This window comes from Mandrillus leucophaeus, unplaced genomic scaffold (assembly GCF_000951045.1).
Source record: "Mandrillus leucophaeus isolate KB7577 unplaced genomic scaffold, Mleu.le_1.0 Scaffold392, whole genome shotgun sequence".
NCBI lineage: Eukaryota > Metazoa > Chordata > Mammalia > Primates > Cercopithecidae > Mandrillus > Mandrillus leucophaeus.
Window position 1 is genome coordinate 1093507 of NW_012104165.1, and position 27066 is coordinate 1120572.

Below are 27066 nucleotides of genomic sequence, written 5' to 3' on the forward strand. Positions count from 1 at the left end.
CCATCTTTTATGAGGTATTGATACAAAAGAGAAACAACAAATCTAGGGAGGAGGTAGAAGGTGGAAAGGAGTAGAGCTCGGGCGTTTAATCATTAATTATTATTTGCTATGGCCGGGGCGCGCAGCTCCGGACAGGTAAAGAGACTGATAATCAGTCCTAGTTTATTTTCCTAGTTAGTTTTGCACAAAAAGAGGTCAGCTAAACCCAGGAGTGAAATAGCTTGCGCAATGCACTGCAGAACAGTGTTTTCAGAGCATCCCTTTAAAAACTGAAGACCACAAAACTAAGTTAGATGCTAATGTTAAGTTAGAGAGTCATGTCAAATAAGGACATATGTAATGGTGGCATTCCTATATGAGGCCAAAATCTGTGTCCAGAGGTCATACCAGGAAGTAAAAAAGCAGAAGAGCACCCCAGGGAAGAGGCCAGAATCCAGATATTTAAGTAAGACAGGAAGAAATAGAATTGGGTTAGGAGTGAGAAAATGTGTTCAAATTGAACTAAACCTCAGAAGTTGGAGGATAAACACAGGATAACCGGGCTTTTACTGGTTTTTGGCACCTTTCTGGAGTAGGTTGATAGGGACTATAGTGAGCTCTCCTGACAGAAAGTGATAGGATTCTCTGGCTACTGGCAATTGTGGTAGATTACCGAGGAAGTTAGTACTGGAAATAATGGTCCTGAAATGTTATTTCATTGCTGCTGGCTGCTGTCTACAGAAAAGACTGAGAAGAGAGTGTAGAGCAATAGTATATGAAAGAGGGTAGGAAGGAATGATTTAAGTCTGAAACATTCCATAGTATGTAAGGTTTTTACATTATAAAATGTAAACAGGAGCTTGATGTTAGATGTATGATAATGTGAAATGTACAAAATCTCCCACTAAGAGGCTTTGTAAGAGATAGCATTTACTTTCAATGACTTTAAAAATGTCCTGACAGGATCTAAGTAACACAATATTTGGTTTGTTTTTTAAGGTAATGTTGAGCCCACAGTTTTTTACAGGCACTGTACTAGTATGTCCTACTTCATTCTGTAACGGTTATTATTTTTCACATTTTATAGGTGAGAAAACTCAGCAGTAATGAAGTTAACTATCTTGCTAAAGATCACATAGTAAGTGGTAGAACCAAGATTTTAACGCATTTTATTCCAGGGCCCTAGTTCTTAACGCTTAAACTTGATTATGTCACTGAAAATATTCCTATGGAATATAACATCAGAAAAGATAGTGCTTGTACACCACAACTCTAAAGTTGGTGGCGGGGGAAAGAGGGAGACCTAGCACCCTTCTAGAAGGTTAATGCATCAACATTTCAAAATCATGGAGGGAGCTGCCACCCGCTAGGCTAGGAACCGACTGCACCCTTAAACCCCGCGGCGGCTCCCTCCCAATACGGGGTGCGCGAGAACACCACGGAGAGCCTCTTCCTAGAGGGGCCGGAAGCAGCAGGAGCCCCGGTACACGCCCATCTTCCGGCCAGGATGTGTGTCCCGGGTGAGTGAGTGTCCTGTGGTGTCCGGGACCGAGTTTGTGACCCAGGGTTATGTGCAGACTTCACACCTCTAACTTTTCTCAGGGTTCCTATTGATTGTTAGGAACAGGATTTCGGGGATGAAGGTGGCAGCTGCAAGAGGAGGCTGCGACTGAGACCCCAGATTCGTCCCCCCTTCACCACACACAACACCAAGATGGGCCCCAGGAGGGCATGGAGAGAAGACTTCCTTTCTTCTCCTCTCCCCTCCTGGTGCTGGCAGTATGAAGCTGTCTCCCAGAGGCATTAGTAGAGGAGCCCTGTGGGAGAAATGAGGTGTATAAATCACACTTAAATCTGTTTATGCTGTCATTGAACCTCTAAACACAATTGGATTATTTTCTAATGATCAGAAGTGTTATATGTAGATGTATTTGTAGTGAGACACACTAGTATGCTTGCTTTGGTGTCTTAATTTTATAATATTTGTAGTCAAGCTTCACATTGTTTCCATTGTTAAACTTAAAAAAAGTTGACTCGCAAATGAGAAATGAAGATTATAACCTAGAATGCACAGAATGGCAAGCCACTAATGCATTCAGTGAGGGAAGGGTAAAGGCAAGTTTTTATTAGCAAAAAAGAGAGGTTCATATAAGCTGCTTAGAGACCGTGTTCATTGGTTTCAGAGGCTCAAATCTGGAGTTGTCCGTTCATGGTGGAGATGCCATAATTGGGCAAGTGTTCTTTCCAGAACATCGTATCTGAATTATAGCAGTCCTGAAGAATGTCTACTGCTAAACCTTGTCAAAGCAGGAGATGCATGGAGGAAATGAAAGGGTTTCTTGTGCGGTGTTTAGAAAGACCTTGGAAACAGTTCTTATCTCAAACATGTAAGCATGAGCCTTCTCTCCTTCATGCCTTCCCAGCCGTATTTTACCTGGGTCTGACAAAAGTGATTTCATCCTCGTATCTGCAGTTTTCAAATCATATTATTAATTGTATGTCTGTCTTACCTAGTTTGTGCTTTCTGTCGCACATGATAAAATTCACCCGAATTGTCCATTTTCCTTTTGAATTAGTGGTTCAATCAATGAGTTTCAAGATAACTAGATGTCTTTAATCTTAAAAAAATAAATAAAAGTTCTTAGCAACCTTTTCATTTCTGCAAGTTAGTAATGATTTATTTTGCCTTGGGAGTGACCCAAAAGAAACCTGCCCAAGGACAGCCTCCTTAAAGCAGACTTCTATATACCCCAACCTGCAAAATAAGACTTTACATGAACTGTTATAGCCCATAACAGCTGCAGCCTTGACTATTAAATCTCAAAGGGAATAGAAAAGTCGCCTGACAGTTAAAGCAGAGGACTACACTAGGGGCCAAGATATGGGCTACTTCATATGGACGAACTCCAGCAACCAGGAGGTAGCTCATCAGAACGTTAGGCATTTCTGCTACCAGGAGGCACCTGGACCCTGTGAGGCTTTGAGCTGATTCTGGGAACTTTGCCATCAGTGGCTGAGGCCAGAGACCCGCACCAAAGAACAGATCCTGGAATTGCTGGTGCTGGAGCAGTTCTAGACTATGCTGCCAGAGGAGCTCCAAGCCCAGATGTTAGAGCATCAGCTGGAGAACAAAGAGGATGTGGTGATCATGGTGGAGGATTTGGAAAGAGAGCTTGATGAAACAGAATGTCATGTGTGATTAAAAGGCACATGAACACCCTAGCCAGAGAAAGAAGCAGCCACACACCCAGGGAAGCAAGGTTGCAGAGCTCAATCTCCACTCCCTCCCACTAGATATATAATTCTCTGTGTTTCTCACTCTCATCCTTTCTGGTTTGCTCCTTACTTCTTAAGGGTGGAAGAAGACTGTGTCAGCATTCTTTCTCTATTCTATGCCCTGAGATGTGTTCTGTAAGATGTCTTTTAAATATATTAACTGTGGTTCCCTCATTGAGTCTTTCACAAGCCCAGCCATATCTAATCGTTTCCAAGTTGCAGCCAGTGCATGTGGAATGGGACTGCACTCAGAATATCATCATCAAGCAGCACAGGAGCCACCAACTATTCCTTTCCAGCCAATGAAAAGACAGTTTAAATGGGAATATCCAGAATTCCAGGCCATTCGTGAGCAAGGTGAGCATTGCAATCCATCTCAAGAGAAAGGGAGTGGTTGAAAGCTCTGCCAGTTACCCAGGCTGAACAGCATTAGGAGCATCTCAGACATAACACCATGCTGAATCAGACTGAAGGTCCATCCCCTGAAGTACTACATTCCAGCTTATGTGGCACTAACAAAGGACCTGATGCAGAATGGCATAATGCTGTCCTCCCTCATATCAGCCTCAGCAGGAAGTTGTACACCAGCTTCCCTAATTTCTTTTAAAAAGCTATTCTAGGCCACTCTCATAAAACAAAATTACCTTTAATTTTTTGTAATATTTTCATAATATATAACTTCATATACCAATCTCTACTACACATTTAGTGCTTTCTCTGTAAAGTAGACTTTACTCTTTTGTCTTAAAATTACCTTTTCTGAATCCCCTGGATCACCTAAAGCCATTTTGTACCCTCTTTTCTGTTCCCTTGTAATAGAAGCTACATCATTGACCTGATCTTTTAGACTCATCTAAACATTTTTATTCTTTAGTCCCTGTTGTCTTTAATTCAAACATTACAAACAATTCTAAAATATCCCTTAGGTCAATCGTCTTCAGTATTACTTCCTCATTGGACCCATTACTTCTAACTTCAGTATGTTGGAATTTGTCCTGACTCTCAATAGAAACAAATTATTTTTCTCTTACCTGTCACTTTCCACATGCCATCTTCAGACCTTCCACTCACTTTCATCCTCCTCTACTTTTGACACTCATTTTTACTCCCATTGCTCAACACAGCTCTCTTCTTGGTTGTTCCTTTATTCTGGCTCTTCCTTTGCTCAGTGGTTTGGACTGAATGTTTGTGGTCCCACCAACAACCCCCAAACAATTTATACATTGAGGCCCTAACCTCCAATGAGTTGGTGTTATAGATGCGGCCTTTGAGAGGTAATTAGTTCTTGAGGGCAGGGCCCTGGTATAATAGGATTAATGCCCTTTTAAAAGCAGACACCAGAGAGCTTGATATCTCTTCCATGCACACATGAAGGTAAGGTCTTGTGAGCACAACAGCAAAAAAGTGATCATCTGAAAGCCAGAAGGAGAGCCCTCCCCAGAAACCAACCATATTAGTACCCTGATTTCAACCTCCAGAACTGTGAGAAAATAAATTTCTCTTATTTAAAACCACCAGTATAGTATTTTGTTATGGCAGCCCAACTTAACACCACTTCATGTCCCAATTCTGTGGCAATAATGTGCACGAGAGGTCTCCTTCCATTTACCAGCTATCTTATTCCTCGCTTACAAGGAATATATTCTTAGAGATATCACAAGCAGGGAAGATAGTTATCTGCATGGAGCATAGCTTGCTTGCTTAAAGAAAAGGACAAAAGTATTAATAGTAGATTTTGACTGAAGAACCATTTACATTTTCTAAGGGCCATTTTTTCACAGAAAACCAGTGTGTGCTCCCAAAAGTATAAGTAACCCAATTTAGTATTTTATTCAAAGGAAACATATACTTAGGAATAGAATTCATGAAAAATTTTAAAAATATATGATGCATACTCCATTCACAGTGGCTATATCCTAGAAAATCCCTAAGTATTACTCTGTACTATATTTCTTTCCCTTAATTTGGGGAAACTTTAGTTACTCAGATTATACCCTTGAGATACGGAGATCTTTACGATTCAAGACTCAGACTTAACTAGCCTAGTTTTCCTTTTCTTTATTCTGGTTCCCCATCTTCCAAATGAGTCTGTAGTTGGAAACTCTTACCCCTTAGTTTCCTCCCAATCAGCACCAGTTTGGGGGAGTTAAGGAATTATTTTTCATTTCCAGCTCTGGCTCTAAATAATGTGTCTCCAGCAGTGAAATGTAGGCCAAGATAGCTCTCTGATATGTAGCTCTTACAAAGGAACCCACTTCTCAGAAGCACTGAAAAAGGCAAATTATGAAGGTTCATAATACAATATAATAAAAATTCTTTAGTCATCCACTATTACAGATAATAAGCCAAATTTTAAATTCATATTGTATAACAAATTTGAATTTAGAAATAATTCCTCTTTATTCTTTTCATTTCAACCCAAAGTTACTTACTGATATAGTTCAGATATGTGTCTCTACCCAAATCTCATGTTGAATTGTAATCCCCAATATTGGAGATAGGGCCTGGTGGGAGGTGATTGGATCATGGAGTTGGATCCTTCTGAATGGTTTAGCACCATCCTCTTGGTACTGTTCTCCTGATAGTGAATTCTTGTGTGATCTCGTTGTTTACAAGTGTGTGGCACCTCTCCCTTCTCTGTCTCTCTTGCTCCTGCTCCTGCCATGTAAGAATCCTGCTCTCCCTTTGCCTTCTGCCATAATTGTAAGTTTTCTGAGGCCTCCTCAGAAGCCAAGCAGATACCAGCGTCATGCTTCCTGTACAGCCTACAGAAGCATGAGCCAATTAAACCTCTTTTCTTTATAAATTACCCAGTCTCAGGTATTTCGTTGTAGCAATGTGAGAACGAACTAATACACTAACTCTGAAACATAACTTTTTATGTATCCACATCATTTCGTAAAATTTTGTAGAAGTCTTAAAATATTTTAATCCCATCTTTCTCATCTGAAAGCACTGATATTCCACGTTTTTTCAAGAAAAAATATTTGGTTAGAAACACAGTAAAGTTTGTCTTCTGAGTGTGTACATTTTATAAAGACAAAATAAAAAACCCTTTATAACATAAACCCTGGGAAAAGATTTTGGTCCATAGCCTAGAAATACATTTGTAATATGTTGCTTAAATGAGATTCATGACATTTTAACAGGTATTTTATGATTGTTTATTTCTTTACTTATATGTCATATAATCCTTTTGTTCTTCCATTTTGATTTGGCAGAGCCAATACTCACCTATACTACAACTTTCTTATGCCAGCACAAGAATGCTGTATTCAAAATACTTTCCATGTATTACCTTCTTTTATCCTCAGATATCCTTGGCAGATAGTAGGGCAGATATTACCCTCATCTTATTGAAGAAAATTCTGAGTATAAGGAAGTCAAATAACTTGTCAACAGTTACACGGTTATGAGGCAAAGAAGCAACAGTCTCCAAAGCTACAGCTATTTATACAAAGACAATACATAAACCCTTACATTATAAGTGTCTAGTGCATTGCAAAGAAGACTTATGAGTGTTCAGCTAGAAGACTGAAGGAATTCAGGAAATGCCACTCCAAACTATGCCAATTTGGTATATGGGTTAATTCTAGCCAAAGCGACTTGAAAAACAACAAATGTAAGGAGAAGCTTTCTCTGAACTCCCCCTATCTGCCTAAAGACAGATCCTCCAAAAGGAGCTCAGTTGTCATCAGTCCCCTCCCTGAGAGTTTCATCAACCAGGGAAGATTAACTCTTATCACAAGAGAAGAGGCTAGAAGTTGACACAGCACCTAGACAAACTTCTTCAAAAACTATCAACTCTTCTTCTGAGGACCCATTCATCTTTCCCAAAAATTATTTCTCCCCTAAATTGCCTACATCTCCCCTCCCCTCCCCTGTAGATAGAAACTCCTGAATCTCACTGGTTGTTTAGGTGTATGCTTTCTTTTCTGTACTGCCTCCATGCACATAATAAAATTGTACATCTTCTCATGTTAACCTGCCTGTTATCAGTTTCTGTCATAGACTCAGTTATCAAATCCTCAGAGGGTAGAGGGAAAGTCTTTTCACCTTGCAAGACAGTTTGAAGAATCATCTCCATATGAGGGCCATCAAGTCAGGAAAAAATGTGCCATGTGAGAAGGAAATGACTTTGGAGCTTTCTTTGTGCTCCTTCTCATAACATCCTTTTCCAAAATGCATTATCCATTGGGAAAGGCCTGAATTCTTAGCAAAATTGGCCCCCATATTTATTCCATTATTAGGGTCTCTTATCTACATGGAAGTTTGGTGCCTTATCAGAGCTGAGCTCACCCGAAAACTTCTCTCACATTCATTGCATTCATAGAGTTTCTCTACTGTGTGAAGTCTCTTGTACTGAATAAGGCTGGCACTTTAATTTAAAGCTGTCTCACATTCTTTACATTTATAAGACCTCACTTTGACATAGATTTTCAGGATAACAGTGTTGACCAATTACACTTATTACAATGATACAGTTTCTCCCAAGACCGACTTCTCAGATACGCAGTTAAGTTGGAAACACTAAATAAAGATTTTTCCACTCACTATAATTATAAAGTTTTTCTCCAGTCTGGTTTCTCCTGTGTCTAATGAGATTTGAGTTCCAGGCAAAATTATCCTCACAATTACAACTTGTATGTTTAAAGGCTTCTCTGCAATTGTCTTCCTTGTCAGTTTCCCCATTGAGTCTGCTAGATCTTCATGCCTGGCCTCAAAGATGTGTGACCTATGCAGTCACACAGGCCACAGGGCCCAGTATTCACGAGGGTACTGTGTTTAGAGGGCCCTGAGCACAGTTTAGTGCTCTATTGTCACAGGCTTGAAACTGTTAATTTTACCTTTGAACTTGTGTTTTGTAAGTGAGGTAAGTAGAACAATAGAGCATTCACATGAGCAGAAGCTCTCCATGCTATATGTGTTATCTGTGGTTTCCTGCTGCACCATTCACGTATGGCACTTGTGATCCTCCATGAGCATGGAATTCTGGTGGGTCAACAATGCATCACAGTTCATTCAGCAAGATTCAAAGTGAGTACAAGGAAAGTATTTGAGTAAGCTGGGGCACTCACAGCCTGGAGAGATCATGCTTTCTGCAGGAACCAGAACTTGCTTTTAAGTCAGAAATCTGTCAATGGCAGGGTCTAAAAAACTGGAGTAGCCAAGGAACTATCAGGGCTCAAAGCATGGTGTGCCAAAGTATGGCACCTTGGCATGTGCTGAAGGAGACAGGAGGACTTCAGAAGCAAGAAAGTCTCTCTGACCTTCTCCTGCCTCCTGTCTCTTGCCCATCTTTCTCTTTTTATAGTTTGCTTTCTCAAAGCAAACTATAACACCTACTAAGGTCACTCTCTCTGACCTACCTCCCTTGAAAGTAGGTCACAAGATCCTCATGGGTCAGATGTCCTGCCTTATACTTAAAGGAAAGGAATTCATGCAGAGAGACCAAGAAGAATCTGAACAAAGAGACCTTGCTCAGTTTATTACCGTAAAATCATACCCTTTTTGTTCAATCAGGTTTCTCCACAACCATCTGCTTTTTTCATCATACTTAGGCTAAAAATACAGTTTTACCTGATTCAGTCTTCATTTCTGAAGGTTCTTGTGGCATGTAAAACTTTAATTAGATAAATTTGTAATGCTTTCCTCTTGTTAATATGTCTTTTGTTATAGGTGTGTCAGCCATGACTCCTGTGTTTCATAAGGAAAAAGTATTTCTTTTTTATTCATGTTACTTTCTATATTAGGCAAACACTTCCTGAAAATGACACAGAAGGCAAGGGAAAGATCGAGTAACTCATAGTTCTTTTTTCTTTCAATCCTTCCTAACTCATCAGTAAGCTAAAGATAGAGAGTTTTGGTAGACTGTGTGCCTTTCAAGTGATGAGTTCGTTTTATACAGTGTTTTCACTAATGTGGTAAGAACAAAATATATATGCATGTAGAAGCTACAAAATATGAATTTTGTGTAATCTTGGTAATTCTACACATGAGATAAATCCTTTTATGTTTGCATTTAAAACTGGCATTGCATAATATAAAGATGAACAATAAAATTAATGCTAATAATTTAAAATACACCCCTAGCTATTATGTTTCCCTGACTGGTCTATAAAAGAGGGAAAAATAATTTTCCCTTTACCCTTCTAAGTTTTTATTGGGGCCCCTGTAATAAAAGACAAATTAATAAGAAAAAAACAAATAAGATGGTTAACATGTATTATATCTCATGTATGCATGGGGAAAAGCTCAAAGAAAGAGTAACTCTCGAAGAGATGGCTTAGAATTCAGGCTTAAACACCATCTTTAGCTAAAAACAGAGGTGTGAGAGAGACCAGTTATGGAAATGACCAGGAAAAGTAAACAAGAATAAGGTTTGTTGTACAAATCAAAGTTTGTGCCTTCTCCATTGATATGACTGTCTTGTAATTCAGAGTCTTCCTTCTCTTCCTGGTATAGAGAGGGAGACACCCTTACAAATAGAGATGTCCTGTTTCATAAATACAAGTTTCACTTTCATTAGGGTAACTTCTACCTTGTTTTCAGATCTTCTCCCATGTTTGCTGTTTCTCAGAATAATCCTTATGTCAAAAAAGTGTATTTGGGTTGTGGGGGGAAGAAAAGAAAATAAACCTTTTATCTAAGAAATGTGAGCCCCTTTAAATTATCAGGCCCAGAGAGACATTAGAATGAAACAGCAGTCATGTCACTCCACCTCAAGTTAAATAATTATCTCTTGAAGCCACCTGCTGTGTGGACTCTCAAATAACTGATGCCAAGAAGCAATAAAGTACAATATGCTGGACACCATAACTCATACCCCATAGTTCATATAGCCAATGTTAACATATAACCAATCATTAATCAATGTTATCTCTGTAAACCAATGAGAGTTACTGTCAAACAATGTTGCATCGGTTCACTCCTTGTTCCCTTTGACTTTAAAAGCCTGCTTGTAACCAAGGCTGGCACAGCACTCCCCAGGCAACTTGGAAGTGTGTCCTGGGCAGCTGTCCTCACTTTGGCTCAGGTAAACTCCTTAAATTATATTTTGTGCCTCAATCTCTTCCTTTTAGGTTGACATTTTTGGCACTGTGAGCAGGATTCAGAACAACCCATCCCCTACCATCCAGCGTTCCTCCTGGACTCAAGAGGTTGACTACCTCCAACCCCTTATGTTCATTCTTCTGACTCCGAGAGAAATTGTTGAAGATAAAGGGGTAAGTTCTACTGAAAATCTGTACCTTTTCACTTTTTGGTTTAAAGTCTATACTTTGTTTGAGTTATTCTTTCCAATCCTCCCTTTCTAGAATGAAGGTTTTCTGTTGTCACCCCGCAGCTAGAAGATTTGGGTTACAGGAAAAACTGCCTTTTCTGCCTCTGCCTGAGGACAGAAGGTTTAGGTCACAGTCAGGCAAAGAGCTTTGCAGAGAATTCCTGCCTTTTCCACCTCTGTCCCACAGAGGGTTCAGTTCAAAGTACTAGCAATTAGGCACTGGTGGTTTCATTTTACATGGCATGCTTTTAAGACTACAGGTGTTTTCTATTGCTGGAAATCCAGATGTAGATTTTCATTTGTTACTAATTCCTGTTAGTTATAACTGAAAAATATATGAGGGTGAGTTCTCTTGCCCTGAAGAAAAGAAGCAATTGCGCCTTCTGACCCATTCAGGTGTTCCAGATGACTGAAGACTTTGCAGAGGTGTCAGGTATATGGCCTAGGATGTGAAGTGGCCTTGTAGGGCATTCCTCACCAAAATAACATTTTAGGGATCCCCTTCTGCTCTTCAGGTATAATATGAGGGTGTGGTCCCCTATACCTTGAGCACTCTAATGTCACCTGGTAGTTAGGGATAGCCCAAGATATGTAAGAGAGCAATTCACGACTCTTGGGTGACACCTAGAGCAGTGACACTTATAAGCAGCACACTTGGACTCAAAACACATTCCTAGCCTTAGTCACTTTTGAAAAGTTCCTAAAATATGAGAAATCAAGCCTAAAAATCTAAGCACTCTTTTAAGGGACAGCCACTTTTAGAAATACCAATTGAATTTATAATGTTTACGGAGTGTCCTCTTATAAACACCTAGGAACGTGGACCCACCTAAACCAGGATGGTCATAGCAGCAATGGCCAAAATAGGCATCTTTAGAAATGGCTAAATCATTTATTGGTGCACACAGTTGGAAGAAGCTGGTTTAGAACCAGACAAATTGAATGGGGAGACTTACTTCCAACGGCAACTAGAAACTTCTAAAGAAATTCTGAGAAAATTTTCTCTATTCAAGAATGTGACAGGAAAATACCCTGGGCCCCCAAAATCACTAAGCTGAAAGGAAAACTCAAGCTGGGAGCTACTTAGGGCAAACCTGTCTCTCATTCTATTCAAAGTTTTCTCTCTGCTCACTGAGATAAAAGCATATCTGATTGCCTCCTTTGGAAAGGCTAATCAGAAACTCAAAAGAATACAACCGTTTGTCTCTCATCTATCTGTGACCTGGAAGCCCCCTTCCCACTTCCAGTCTTCCTGCCTTTGCTTCAAGTTGTCCCACCTTTCTGAACCGAACCTATGTACTTCTTATACGTATTGATAGATGTCTCATGTCTCCCTAAAATGTATAAAACCAAGCTGTGCCCTGACTACCTTGGGTACATGTTGTCAGGACTTCCTGAGGCTGTGTCATAGGTGTGTGTCCTCACCTTGGCAAAATAAACTTTCTAAATTAACTGAGACCTGTCTCAGGTTTTCGGGGTTCACAAGAGGTAAACAAAAGAATATCTGAAACTATTTCTGAATTTTAAAAGACTTCAGAGACTTGCTTTCTTTCACCTCCAGCTCCTCCTCCTTCTACTCCTAAAATAGCCTCTGCAAAAATTATAACTCAGGAAATTATGACAATGAAAGAGATCAAACTAACCAACTCCATCTTGTTTGTAACCTCTAAGCTGTCCTTGTTCATCTCTGGGCATAAGCCGAACTAACCTTGGGAAGGAATTTATCATCTAACATTGAAACAAAAATTATAATAGCCCTTTCCCAGAAAAACAAAACAAAACAAAAAAAAACACACAAATCCTTCTTGCCTGGGGACCAGTATACTTTAGTAGTACTAACAAATTAGCTGTAAGATTACTGTTTGAGGCCATGCAGCCTCCAGTTGCAAGAGTCTGAACCTCCTCAAGGGGCTCCTGGGAATAACATCACTGGTGTAAACCCCAAGATCAGTTCTTGAGATATTTTGCAGATCCTGCATTCCAGTGCATCAGCTGACACCACCAGACGGTAATCTGGATCAACCAGTTCTGCAGTCTCACCCAGGAACAGAAGACAGCAAGAAAAACTCACTTGGACCCCCTGTGATTCCATCTCCAACCTGACCAATCAGCACTCCCCACTTCCGGAGCCCCTACCTGCTAAATTATAGTTTAAAACTCTGATCCCTGAGTTTTCAGAGACTAATTTGAGTAATAATAAAACTCCAGTCTCCCACACCATAGGCTCTGCATGAATAACTCTTTCTCTATTGCAGTTCCCCTGTCTTGATATATCAGCTTTGTCTAGGCAGTGGGCAAGGTAAATCTGTTGAGTGGTTACATCCCTGTGCCTTCATATTCTTTCTTATCTGAACTCCCCTGTCTCTGACTTGCCTCTCCTTCCATTATCACTGCCTGAGGAAGTCTCCTAGGTCTTTTCTAAACATGTAGATTAGAGTAGAATTCCACAAGGTACTCAAACATCAGTTGATTCTGTACTTGATTATTTTGAACGATTTGAAGAAAACTTTTAAACAAAATTCTGAATGGCTGATTCTAATCTCCAAGATCACCAGAATGATTATCTTATAAATTCTACTTTCCTCAACGACTTAAATGAGGACTTGGTTATCTTAATTAAAAGACACCAGCTTAATTGGGTGAATATATAAATTCATGAATTAGCAAGCTTAGCAGATCAACTTTCTAAAGCTACTAAGAAAAAAAAAATAACTAAGGCCTCAAAGAGGCCTTAGTTTGTAACTACGACAATTGACTAGTCAAACTAGGCCTTTTGAGAAAAGATGAATGATCCTCTTTCTAATGACAAAAGAGGCATTTGCTTCTATTGCAAAAAGCCTGGCCATTTTACTTATTTATTTATTTATTTGAGATGGAGTTTCGCTCTTGTTGCCCAGGCTAGAGCGCGATCTCAGCTCATTGCAACCTCCACTTCCTGGATTCAAGCGATTCTCCTGCCTCAGCCTCCCAAGTAGCTGGGATTACAGGCATGTGCTACCACGCCCGATTAATTTTGTATTTTGAGTAGAGATGGGGTTTCTCCATGTTGGTCAGGCTGATATCGAACTCCTGACCTCAGGTGATCCGCCCACCCCGTCGGCCTCCCAGAGTGTTGGGATTACAGGAGTGAGCCACCGTGCCCAGCCATGCCTGGCCATTTTTAAAAGGATTGTGGAAAACTTAAATGACAACAGGAACAACAAGAGGACAGGGCCTGACAAGATAAGTAGGGTTGCTTCAAGGACCAAAAGGGGGCTTTCCCATTTCTCCAAATGTATCTTACATCTTCATGAATGGAGAACAGACACATACCCTCAAAACACTAGAGCTACTTTTTCTGTCCTCTACCCTACTACCTTAAACTGTCTGCTTCCTCAGAGTAATGAAACTAAATGGTAGGCGTATCTAATCAACCTATTACTGTATGTAAGTCCAAAACCTTAGAATTCCAGGTAGGTTTACTCAGTGTTGTTCCTTTCTGCTTGTTCCCTCAGCTCCCATATATCTCTTAGGCAAATATTTTTTGGAATTTCAAAATGCACACATTTTCTTCTCTTGAAAGGGAGAAATGTATTTAAATTTGTAACAGAAGGAGCAAATGAACAACTACGGAATAAGAATGAAACTCCTAAGGTTATAAAAAATACATATCCAATAATATTTTTCTACACTGGGACTAATAAATGCCACTGATAATTTATTGCAAGCTTTGCCAGACCATTTATGGTCCCAATCCTCCACTGACATTGCTAAAATGTATTCAGCTGCCACCATTAAAGTGGAAGTAAACCCGATTAAATCCTTACCCAATATCAGCCAATACCCTTTGAATGTCTTGCTGGATTTTGCAGTCTCTTGAAGATATAAATCTTATTATTCATTTGAAATGTTAACATCCAAGGAATTAGCTAAGCAGCATTCTAGCTGAGATCAGATTTGAAAGAGTTAAAATTCTTTAGGCCATCACAAAATTCCTTTCCTCAGTGGATATGTTACCAGAAAGGGGTTCTGATCCAGACCCCAAGAGAGGGTTCTTGGATCTCGTGCAAGAATTCAAGGCAAATCCATGGAGTAAAGTGAAAGCAAGTTTATTAGCAAAGTAAAGGAATAAAAAATGGCTACTCCCTAGGCAGAGCAGCAGCTTGGGCTGCTTGACTGATAATACTTGAGTATGTGCTAAACAAGGGGTGGATTATTCATGAGTTTTCTGGGAAAGGGATAGGTAATTCCCCAGAACAGAGGGTTTCTCCCCATTTTAGACCATATAGGGTAACTTTCTGATGTTGCCATGGCATTTGTAAACTGTCCTGGTGCTGATGGAAGTGTCTTTTAGCATGCTAATGCATTATAATTAGCATATAATGAGCAGCGAGGACAATCAGAGATCCCTTTCTTAGCCATCTTGGTTTTGGTAGGTTTTGGCTAGCTTCTTTACTGCATCCTGTTTTATCAGCAAAGTCTTTGTGACCTGTATCTTGTGCTGACCTCCTATCTCATCCTGTGATTTAGAATGCCTTACCTCCTAGAATGCAGCCCAATAGGTCTCAGCCTGTATTTTGCCCAGCTCCTTTTCAGGATGAGGTTGCTCTGGTTCAAACACCTCTAGCAGACACCATTAGCTCAGGGGAAAACAAACAAACAAACATATATTAGAATAAATTTGAGTTATTTGTTTCAAATTATTCATATGACTCTTGACATTTTGGGGTACTCATTTGTAATTCTTTCTACTATAGGAAACTAAAATATTCCTCTCTAAAATACTGAGCTAGAAAAGGTGAAAATGCATGAGGACATTCTGCTTCCTTCCTTGCTTGCCTGATGGCAGGAAAGCGATTTTCAAAGACAAAGGTTTTCCTGCCTTTTCCCACCTGAAGACTGGTCCTTTTACAAAGCTTACATATCAGCTCAGAGACAGCCCCAGAGAATCTAGAAGCAGACTTTACTCTTCCCATAAATTTACTTTTCCATATTTTCCCACCTTTGGCACTACCCCTATAGGCACCTTTGGTTTTCCTGTTTTACCAGCTGTCTCTTTCAATCTTCCATTTGGCCTTTATGTGTAGGACATCAGCTGAGAAGTAGAGACCCTAGAGAATATGGCCTGACTAAAACATAGGTTGTATACCATTTGTGGCTTGCAAGAATTTCTTTCTTTGACATTTGAGGTGGTTCTGGGTCTTGTGAGGACTGCTTTGCACCTCTTTGGAGATTTCCTTGTGCATCACAAGGCCTTAGGTAAGGCTTATTGGTTCAGGTGAGTCACTTGAAAAGGTACCTTTAGTTTAAAAGAAAGAAAAAAAAAAGCTTAAAAGCTAGGAATATTGGCTGTTTGTCCCAGATGAAATCTGATAAAAGATGTGAAAAGAATTTTATTAAGAGCTCTATGGTCAGAAGTCAGCTTAATTAAAAGCTGATAATCAGGCGTGTGTGTGTGTGTGTGTGAGAGAGAGAGTGTGTGTGTGTGAGTGTGTGTGTGAGAGTCTGTGTGTGTGTGCGTGAGATGTATGTATATATGGCCTTTCCGCTTTTTCTCTTTTGGATTCTGTTTCCAGGAATTTTTGTTTGTTTTTTCCGTCAACATAAACCACCTTTTAATTATATGCTTGGTCCCTCACTTTGCTTGCATGACTTTCTTTTTCTTTTTTTTTTTTTTTTTAATTATTATTATACTTTAAGTTCTGGGATACATGTGCAGAATGTGCAGGTTTGTTACATAGGTACACATGTGCCATGGTGGTTTGCTGTACCCATCAACCCATCATCTAGGTTTTAAGCCCCGCATGCATTAGGCATTTGTCCTAATGCTCTCCCTCCCCTTGCCCCCAACACTACAACAGGCCCCAGTGTGTGATGTTCCTCTCCCTGTGTCCATGTGTTCTCATTGTTCAACTCCCAATTATAAGTGAGAACATGTGGTGTTTGGTTTTCTGTTCCTGTGTTAGTTTGCTGAGAATGATGGTTTCCAGCTTCATCCATGTCCCTGAGAAGGACATGAACTCATTCTTTCTTATAGTTGCATAGTATTCCATGGTGTATATGTGCCATATTTTCTTTATCCAGTCTATCATTGGTGAGCATTGGGGTTGGTTCCAAGTCTTTGCTATTGTAAACAGTGCTGCAATAAATATACGTGTGCATGTGTCTTTATAGTAGGATGATTTATATTTCTTTGGGTATATACCCAGTAATGGTATTGCTGGGTCAAATGGTATTTCTGATTCTAGATCCTTGAGGAATCACTACACTGTCTTCCACAACGGTTAAACTAATTTATACTCCCACCAACAGTGTAAAAGTGTTCCTATTTCTCCACATCCTCTCCAGCATCTTTTGTTTCCTGACTTTTTAATGATCGCCATTCTACCTGGCATGAGATGGTATCTCATGGTGGTTTTGATTTGCATTTCTCTAATGATTAGTGATGTTGAACTTTTTTTCTTATGTTTGTTGGCCATATAAATGTCTTCTTTTGAGGAGTGTCTGTTCACATCCTTCACCCACTTTTTGATGGGGTTGCTTTTTTCTTGTAAATTTGTTTAAGTTCCTGTAGATTCTGAATATTAGACCTTTGTTAGATGGATACATTGCAAACATTTTCTCCCGTTCTGTACGTTGCCAGTTCATGGTGATGATAGTTTCTTTTGCTATGCAGAAGCTCTTTAGTTTAATTAGATTCCATTTGTCAATTTTGGCTTTCGTTGCAATTGCTTGTGGAGTTTTCGTCATGAAATCTTTGAAGTCTTTGCCTACGTCCTGAATGGTATTGCCTAGGTTTTCTTCTAGGGTTTTTATGGTTTTGGGTTTTACACTTAAGTCTTTAATCCATCTTGAGTTAGTTTTTGTATAAGGTGTAAGGAAGGGGTCCAGTTCAGTTTTCTGCATATGGCTAGCCAGTTTTCCCAACACCATTTATGGAATAGGGAATCATTTCCCCCATTGCTTGTTTTTGTCAGGTTTGTCAAAGATCAGATGGTTGTAGATGTGTGGTGTTATTTCTAAGGTCTCTGTTCTGTTCCATTGGTCTATATGTCTGTTTTGCTACAAGTACCATATTGTTTTGGTTACTGTAGCCTTGTAGTATATAGTTTGAAGTTAGGTAGGCATGATGCCTCCAGCTTTGTTCTTTTTGTTTAGGATTGCCTTGACTATATGGGCTCTTTTTTGGCTCCATATGAAATTTAAGGTAGTTTTTTTCCAATTCTGTGATGAAAGTCAATGGTACCTTGATGGGAATAGCATTTAATCTATAAATTACTTTAGGCAGTATGGCCATTTTCACAATATTGATTCTTCCTATCCATGAACATGGAATTTTTTTCCATTTCCATTTCTGTTTCTTTGTCGTCTCTTATTTCCTTGAGCAGTGGTTTGTAGTTCTCCTTGAAGAGGTCCTTTACGTCCCTTGTAAGTTGTCTTCCTAGGTATTTTATTCTATGCAGTAATTGTGAATTAGAGTTCAGTCATGATTTGACTCTCTGTTTGTCTGTTATTGGTGTATAGAAATGCTTGTGATTTTTGCACAATGATTTTGTATCCTGAGACTTTGCTGAAGTTGCTTATCTGCTTAAGGAGTTTTGGGACTGAGATGATGGGGTTTTCTAAATATACAATCATGTCATCTGCAAACGGAGACAATTTGACGTCCTCTCTTCCTATTTGAATACCCTTTATTTCTTTCTCTTCCCTGATTGCCCTGACCAGAACTTCCGATACTATGTTGAATAGGAGTGGTGAGAGAGGACATCCTTGCCTTGTGCTGGTTTTCAAAGTGAATGCTTCCAGCTTTTGCCCATTCAGTTTGATACTAGCTATGGGTCTGATATAAATAGCTCTTATTATTTTGAGATATGTTCCATCAATACCTAGCTTATTGAACATGTTTATTTGTTTGTTTGTTTTGAGATGAAGTCTCGCTCTGTCACCCAGGCTGGCGTGCAGTGGCACAATCTCAGCTCACTGTAACCTCCACCTCCCAGGTTCAAGCAATTCTTCTGCCTCAGCCTCCTGAGTAGCTGGAACTACAGGCGCACACCACCACGCTAGGCTAAATTTTGTATTTTTAGTAGAGACGGGGTTTCACCGTGTTAGCCAGGATGGTCTTAATCTCCAGACCTCGTGATCCACCCACGTTGGCCTCCCAAAGTGCTGGGATTACGGGCATCATCCACCATATTGAGTGTTTTTAGCATGAAGGGGTGTTGAATTTTATTGAAGGCCTTTTCCACATCTATTGAGATAATCATGTGGTTTTTGTGATTGTTTCTGTTTATGTGATAGATTACATTTATTGATTTGTGTATGTTGAGCCAGCCTTGCATCCCAGGGATAAAACTGACTTGATTGTGGTGGATAAGCTTTTTGATGTGCTGCTGGATTTGGTTTGACAGTATTTTATTGAGGATTTTCACATTGATGATCATCAGGGATATTGACCTGAAATTTTCTTTTTTTGATGTGTCTCTGCCAGGTTTTGGTATCAGGATGATGCTGGCCTCATAAAATGAGTTAGGGATGATTCCCTCTTTTTCTATTGTTTGGAATAGTTTCAGAAGGAATCGGATCATCTCCTCTTTGTATCTCTGGTAGAATTCAGCTGTGAATCCACCTGGTCCTGGGCTTCTTTGGTTGGTAGGCTATTTTGCTGCCTCAATTTCAGAACTTGTTATTGGTCTATTCAGGGATTCAACTTCTTCCTGGTTTAGTCTTGGGAGGGTGCATGTGTCCAGGAATTTATCCATTTCTTCTAGATTTTCTAGTTTATTTGCATAAAGGTGCTTTTAGTATTCTCTGATGGTAGTTTGTATTTCTGTGGTACCAGTGGTGATATCCCCCTCATCATTTTTATTGTGTCTATTTGATTCCTCTCTCTTTTCTTCTTTATTAATCTGGCTGGTGGTCTTTTTTTTTTTATCTTTTCAAAAAATCAGCTCCTGGATTGATTGATTTTTTGAAGGCTTTTTCGTGTCTCTATCTCCTTCAGTTCTGCTCTGATCTTAGTTATTTCTTGCCTTCTGCTAGCTTTTGAATGTGTTTGCTCTTACTTCTCTAGTTCTTTTAATTGTGATGGTAGGGTGTTGATTTTAGATCTTTCCTGCTTTCTGATGTGGGCATTTTGTGCTATAAATTTTCCTCTAAACACTGCTTTAGCTGTGTCTCAGAGATTCTGGTATGTTGTCTCTTTGTTCTCTCAATGGTTTTAAAGAACTCATTTATTTCTGCCTTAATTTCGTTATTTACCCAGTAGTCATTCAGGAGCAGGTTGTTCAGTTTCCATGTAGCTGTGTGGTTTTGAATGACTTTCTTTATCCTGAGTTCTAATTTGATTGCACTGTGGTGTGAGAGACTGTTATGATTTCTGATATTTTGCAATTGCTGAGAAGTGTTTTGTTTCCAATTATGTGGTCAATTTTAGAATAAGTGCTATGTGATGTTGAGAAGAATGTATATTCTACTGATTTGGGTTGGAGAGTTCTGTAGATGTTTATTAGGTCTGCTTGGTCTAGAGCTGAGTTCCAATCCTGAATATGCTTGTTAATTTTCTGTCTCATTGATCTGTCTAATATTGACAGTGGGTCGTTAAAGTCTCCCACTATTATCGTGTGGGAGACTAAGGCTCTTTGTAGGTCTCTAAGGACTTGCTTTATGAATCTGGGTGCTCCTATATTGGGTGCATTTATATTTAGGATAGTTAGCTCTTCTTGTTGCATTGATCTCTTTACCATTATGTAATGCCCTTCTTTGTCTTTTTTGATATTTGTTGGTTTAAAGTCTGTTTTATCGGAGACTAGGATTACAACCCCTGCTTTTTTTTTTTTTTCCTGCTTGGAAAATATTCCTCCATGCCTTTATTTTGAGCCTACATGTGTCTCTATACATGAGATGAGTCTCCTGAATAAAGCACACCAATGGCTCTTGACTCTTTATCCAATTTGCCAGTCTGTGTCTTTCACATTGGGCATTTAGCCCATTTACATTTAAGGTTAATATTGTTATGTGTGAATTTGATCCTGTCATCATGATGCTAGCTGGTTATTTTGCACATTAGTTGATGCAGTTTCTTCATAGTGTCATTGGTCTTTATATTATGGTATGTTTTTGCAGTGACTGGTACTGGTTTTTCCTTTCCATATTTAGTGCTTTCTTCAGGAGCTCTTGTAAGGCAGGCCTGGTGGTGACAAAATCCCTCAGCATTTGCTTGTCTGTAAAGGATTCTATTTTTCTCCTTTGCTTATAAAGCTTAGTTTGGCTGGATATGAAATTCTGGGTTGGAAATTCTTCTTTATAAGAATGTTGAATATTGGCCCCCACTCTGTTCTGGCTTGTAAGGTTTCTGCAGAGAGATCCACTGTTAGTCTGATGGACTTCCCGTTGTAGGTGACCTGACCTTTCTCTCTGGCTGCCCTTAACATTTTTTCCTTCATTTCAACCTTGGAGAATCTGATAATTATATGTCTTGGGATTGCTCTTCTTGAGAAGTATCTTAATCATGTTCTCTGTATTTCCTGAATTGGAATAATGGCGCATCTTACTAGGTTGGGGAAGTCCTCCTGGATGATATTCTGAAATGTGTTTTCCAACTTGGTTCCATTCTGTCTGTCACTTTCAGGTATACCAATCAATCGTAGGTTTGGTCTTTTCACATAGTCCCATATTTCTTGGAGGCTTTGTTCATTCTTTTTCATTCTTTTTTCTCTAATCTTGTCTTCATGCTTTATTTCATTAAGTTGATCTTCAATCTCTGATATCCTTTCTTCTGCTTGATCGATTCAGCTATTGATACTTGTAGGCTTCACAAAGTTCTCATGCTGTGTTTTTCAGCTCCATCAGGTCATTTATGTTCTTCTCTAAACTGGTTATTCTAGTTAGCAGTTCCTGTAACCTTTTATTAAGATTCTTAGCTTGCTTGCATTGGGTTAGAACATGCTTCTTTAGATCAGAGGAGTTTGTTATTATCCAGCTTCTGAAGCCTACTTCTGTCAATTCATCAAATTCATTCTCTGTCCAGTTTTGTGCCCTTGCTGGAGAGGAGTTATGATCATTTGGAGGAGAAGTGGCATTCTGGTTTTGGAATTTTCAGCATTTTGGGGGCTGGTTTTTTCTCATCTTCATGGATTTATCCACCTTTGATCTTTGATGCTGATGACTTTTGGATGGGGATTTGGGGTGGGCGTCCTTTTTGTTGAAGTTGATGTTATTGCTTTCTGTTTGTTAGTTTTCCTTCTAATAGTCAGGCCCTCTTCTGCAGGTTGGCTGGAGTTTGTTGGAAGTCCATTCCAGATCTGTTTGCCAGAGTGTCACCAGTGGAGGCTGCAGAACAGCAAAGATTGCTGCCTGATCCTTCCTCTGGAAGCTTCATTCCAGAGGGGCACCTGCCTGATGCCAGCCAGAGTGCTCCTGTATGAGGTGGCTGTTGACCCCTGCTGGGACGTGTCTCCAAGTCAGGAGGCATGGGTGTCAGAGATGCACTTGAGGAGGCAGCCTGTCCTTTATGAGAGCTTGAGTGCTGTGGGAGATCCGCTGCTCTCTTCAGAGCCGGCAGGCAGGAATGTTTAAGTCTGCTGAAGCCGCACCCACAGCTGCCTTCCCCCCAGGTGCTCTGTCCCAGGGAGATGCAAGTTTTATCTATAAGCCCCTGACTGGGGCTGCTGCCTTTCTTTCAGAGATGCCCTGCCCAGTGAAGAGGAATCTAGAAAGGCCAATCCGAACTTCACGGTGGCTTCCTTAATACTGTGAGGGGAAAACCGCCTACTAAAGCTTTAGTAATGGTGGGTGCCCCTCCCCCCACCAAGCTGGATCGTCCCAGGTCAACTTCAGACTGCTGTGCTGGCAGTGAGAATTTCAAGCCAGTGGTTCTTAGCTTGCTGGGCCCCATGGGAGTGAGACCCGCTGAGCGAAACCACTTGGTTCCCTGGCTTCAGCCCCCTTTCCAGGGAAGTGAATGGTTCTGTCTCCCTGAGGTTCCAGGCAACACTGAGGTGTGAAAAATAATACTCCGGCAGCTAGCTCGATGTCTGCCCAAACAGCCACTTGGGTTTTGTGCTTGAAACCTAGGGCCCTGGTGGTGTAGGCACATGAGAGAATCTCCTGTTCTGTGGGTTGCAAAAACCATGGGAAAAGCATGGTACCTGGGCCAGATGGCACAGTCCCTCATAGTTTCCCTTGGTTAGGGGAGGGAGGTCCCCTGCCCCTTGCCAATTCCCAGGTGAGGCGATGCCTCACCCTGCTTCTGTTCACCCTCCATAGGCTGCATCCACTGTCTAACCAGTCCCAATGAGATGAACCGGGTATCTCAGTTGGAAATGCAGAAATCACCACCTTCTACATTGGTCTCGCTGAGAGCTGCAGGCTGGAGCTGTTCCTATTCGGTCATCTTGTCAGATCCCTTTGTCATGACTTTTACTGAGAAAAATGTAAAACTTAATTGGCCTTTTGGAAAGCTTAAATTCTTTCTCTTCACTTTGAGATGTAAACTTGCTACCTTGTTCTCTAAAACTCGGTTAAGGCTTCAGCCTTGTGAAACAGATAAACTTTAACTTCTTCCATTTACAAAGGCACAAATTGTCCTTTTAAACTAGTGAGTTTTATCTACTTCATGGAAAAGTTTTAAAATAAAAGCTATAGGCTGGGCGCAGTGGCTCACGTCTGTAATACCATCACTTTGGGAGGCCAAGGTGGGTGGATCACGAGGTCAGGAGATCAAGACCATCCTGGCTAATATGGTGAAACCCATCTCTAAAAAAAAGCCAGGCGCAGTGACAGACGCCTGTAGTCCCAGCTACTCGGGAGGCTGAGGCAGGAGAATGGCGTGAACCCAGGAGGTGGAGCTTGCAGTGAGCCGAGATCATGCCACTGCACTCCAGCCTGGGCGACAGAGTGAGACTTTGTCTCAAAAAAAGAAAAAATAAATAAAAATAAAATAATTTTTAAAAATGCTATAAAAGTTTTTGTCTCTACTTTTATGTATACCTGTATACCTATCTGTTTGTATATTATCTACATGGTACCAAGTTGACTTATAAATAACTGAGCACTCATGAATTAATAAGCCCAAATATTTTTCAGGTTCATGGGACTTTAGTAATCTTCAGTAAATAAAACTAGTTTTAAAGTTGTTGGTAAATTTTCTTTTGTGCTCGTATCTCTAGGAAAAACATTGTTGGTAAAGTAAAAATGTCTTCAGAATTGTCAGTATTAAATATAATTCAGACATTTTGCTTGGGTCTGCTGGTCAGACAGGTTTAGGCTTATCTCTACTAAATGTTTTAAGTCATAAAACTGTTCCTTCTGTGATATTCTTTGATACTTGCTCAATTTGTGTGTGAGCATATGTCTTAGAGCCATTAAATTCTGGAATCTAGACAGGTGGCCATGTTAAGGCCTGGGAATATATGTATGATGACAGCACTTCGGCCAATAGCTGCAGGGAAGTACCAAACAAGTATATTCTCCCTGGCTCAGCTATATCTCCTGGACATGCTAGGAAGGGTTAGTTTCACCAGACATTATCTTCACAAATCTATCTTTTGTCCTGGACTCTGCATCTGGTACATAACAATGAAAATTGCTTAAATTGCTTACTCGGGATCAGCACAGTGGCTTACAGCTGTAATCCTGGCACTTTGGGAGGCCAAGACAATAGGATCACTTGCTGGCCTGAGCCCCTAGGGAGAGGGGTGGCTATAGTCTCCACAGACCAAAAGATGTAGACTTTCCTGCTGCTAGTTCTGAGGAATCCAGGCAGACCAAACGAGTGGGCTTCCCCCCCGAGAAGCACACCACCTCCACCAAGGGACAGTCAAAATGCTTCGTTTAATAGGTCCTGTTCCCTGTGCTACCCAACTGGGTGAGACCCTGCAAGAGGGGTTGTCAGACACCCTATACAGGGGTGTTCCTACTGGTATCAGTTCGGTGCCCCTTGAGGTCAGAGATCCTAGAGGAAGGAGCAGGCACCCATTTTGTGCTCTCCAGCCTCCTCAAGTGACATCTCACCCTCTGTGGGGTGCACCCACTGTCTAACCAGTCCCAATAAGATGAACCAGTTACCTCAGTTGGAAAGGCAGAAATCACTCACCTTCTGCATTGGTCTCACTGTAAGCTGCAGTGAACCAGGTGAATAGGGCCTGAAGTGAACCCCCAGCAAACTGCAGCAGCCCTACAGAACAAGGACCTGACCATTGCAAGAAAAACAAATAGAAAGCAACAACAACAGCATCAACAACAAAAAGAAAACTCCCCACAAAAACCCCATTCAAGGGTCAGCAGCCTCAAAGATTGATACCAGAAAAATTCATGAAGATGAGAAAGAATCAATGAAAAACTGCTGAAAACCAAAAAGGCCAGAGTGGCTCTTCTCTTCCAGATGATTGCAGTGCCTCTCCAGTAAGGGCACAGAACTGGACAGAGGATGAGATGGACAAATTGACAGAAGTAGGCTTCAGAAGGTGGCTAATAACAAACTCTGCTGAGCTAAAAGAGCATGTTCTAACCCAATGCAAAGAAGGTAAGAACATGACAAAAAAATACAGGAGCTGGTAACTAGAATAACCAATTCAGACAGAAACATAAATGACCTGATGGAGCTCACAGCACGAGAAGTTTGTGAAGCATACACAAGTATCAACAGCCAAATCAACCTAGCAGAAGAAAGGATATCAAAGTTTGAAGACCCTCTTGCTGAAATAAGGCATGCACACAAGATTAGAGAAAAAGAATGAAAAGGAATGAACAAAACCTCCGAGAAACATGGGACTATGTAAAAAGATCAAACCTACGATTGATTGGAGTTTCTGAAAAAGATAGGGAGAATGGAACCAAGCTGGAAAATACACTTCAGGATATCATCCAGGAGAACTTCCCCAACCTAGCAAGACAGGCCAACATCCAAATTCAGGAAATACAGGGAACACCACTAAGATACCTGACGAGAAGATCAACCCCAAGACACAAAATCATCAGATTCTCCAAGGTAGAAATGAAGGAAAAAATGTTAAAGGCAGTCAGAGAGAAAGGCAAGGTTATCTACAGAGGGAAGCCCATCACACTAACAGCAGACCTCATTCAGCAGGAAGTTGTTCAATTTCCATGTAGTTGTGTGGTTTTGAGTGAGTTTTTTAATCTTGAATTCTAATTTGATTGCATTGTGGTCTGAGAAACTATTATTATTTCAGTTATTTTGCATTTGCTAAAGAGTGTTTTACTTCCAATTACGTGGCTGATTTTAGAATAAGTGCCCTGTGACACTAAGAAGAATGTATATTCTGTTGATTTGGGGTAGAGAGTTCTGTAGATGTCTCTCAGCTCCACTTGATCCAGAGCTGAGTTCAAGTCCCGAATATCCCTGATTAACATCGATGTGAAAGTGCTCAATAAAATATTGGCAAGCCAGATCCACCAGCACATCAAAAAGTTTATCCACCATGATCAAGTTGGCTTCATCTCTGGGACGCAAGGCTGGTTCAACATACATAAATCAATAAACATAATCCATCACATAAACAGAACCAATGACAAAAAGCACATGATCATCTCAATAGATGCAGAAAAGGCCTTGGATAAAATTCATCTTTTTCATGTTAAAAACTCTCAATAAACTAGGCATTGATGGAACATATCTCAAAATAACAAGAGCTATTTATGACAAACTCACAGCCAATAGCATATTAAATGGTCAAAAGGTGGAAGCATTCACTTTGAAAACTGGCACAAAACAAGGATGCCCTCTCTCACCACTCCTATTCAACGTAGTATTGAAAGTTCTGGCCAGAGCAATCAGGCAAGAGAAAGAAATAAATGGCATTCATATAAAAAGAGAGGAAGTCAAATTGTCTCTGTTTGCAGATGACGTGATTGTATATTTAGAAGACCCCATCATCTCAGCCCCAAAACTCCTTAAGCAGATAAGCAACTTCAGCAAAGTCTCAGGATACAAAATCAATGTGCAAAAATCACAAGCATTCCTATACACCAGTAATAAACAGAGAGCGAAATAATGAATGAACTTCCATTCACAATTGCTAAAAACAGAGTAAAATACCTAGGAATACAGCTGACAAGGGATGTGAAAGATGTCTTCAAGGAGAATTATAAACCACTGCTCAAGGAAATAAGAGAGGACACAAAGAAATGAAAAAATTCCATCCTCATAGAAAAAAAGAATCAATATCGTGAAAATGGCCATACTGCCTAAAGTAATTTATAGATTCAATGCTATTCCCATCAAACTACCACTGACATTCTTCACATAATTAGAAAAAACTACTTTAAATTTAATATAGAACCATAAAAGAGCCCATATAACCAAGACAATACTAAGCAAAAAGAACAAAGCTGGAGGTATCATGCCTACCTAACTTCAGACTATATACTACAAGGCTACAGTAACCAAAACAATATGGTACTGGTAGCAAAACAGACATATAGACCAATGGAACAGAACAGAGACCTTAGAAATAACACCACACATCTACAACCATCTGATCTTTGACAAACCTGACAAAAACAAGCAATGGGGGAAATGATTCCCTATT

At 40.2% G+C, this 27066-nt stretch overlaps 1 protein-coding gene across 1 annotated transcript in view; it reads right to left on the reverse strand.

The window, feature by feature from the left end:
- Window positions 1–889: 889 nt before the first annotated feature.
- The window catches only part of LOC105547576, a 63167-nt gene continuing 36990 nt past the window's right edge, over window positions 890–27066 (reverse strand). Inside the window, exon 2 of the mRNA XM_011991231.1 lies at window positions 890–1796. Coding sequence (XP_011846621.1) covers window positions 1568–1796 — 229 coding nt within the window. The 3' untranslated portion in view covers window positions 890–1567. The remainder of the gene's footprint in view (window positions 1797–27066) is intronic.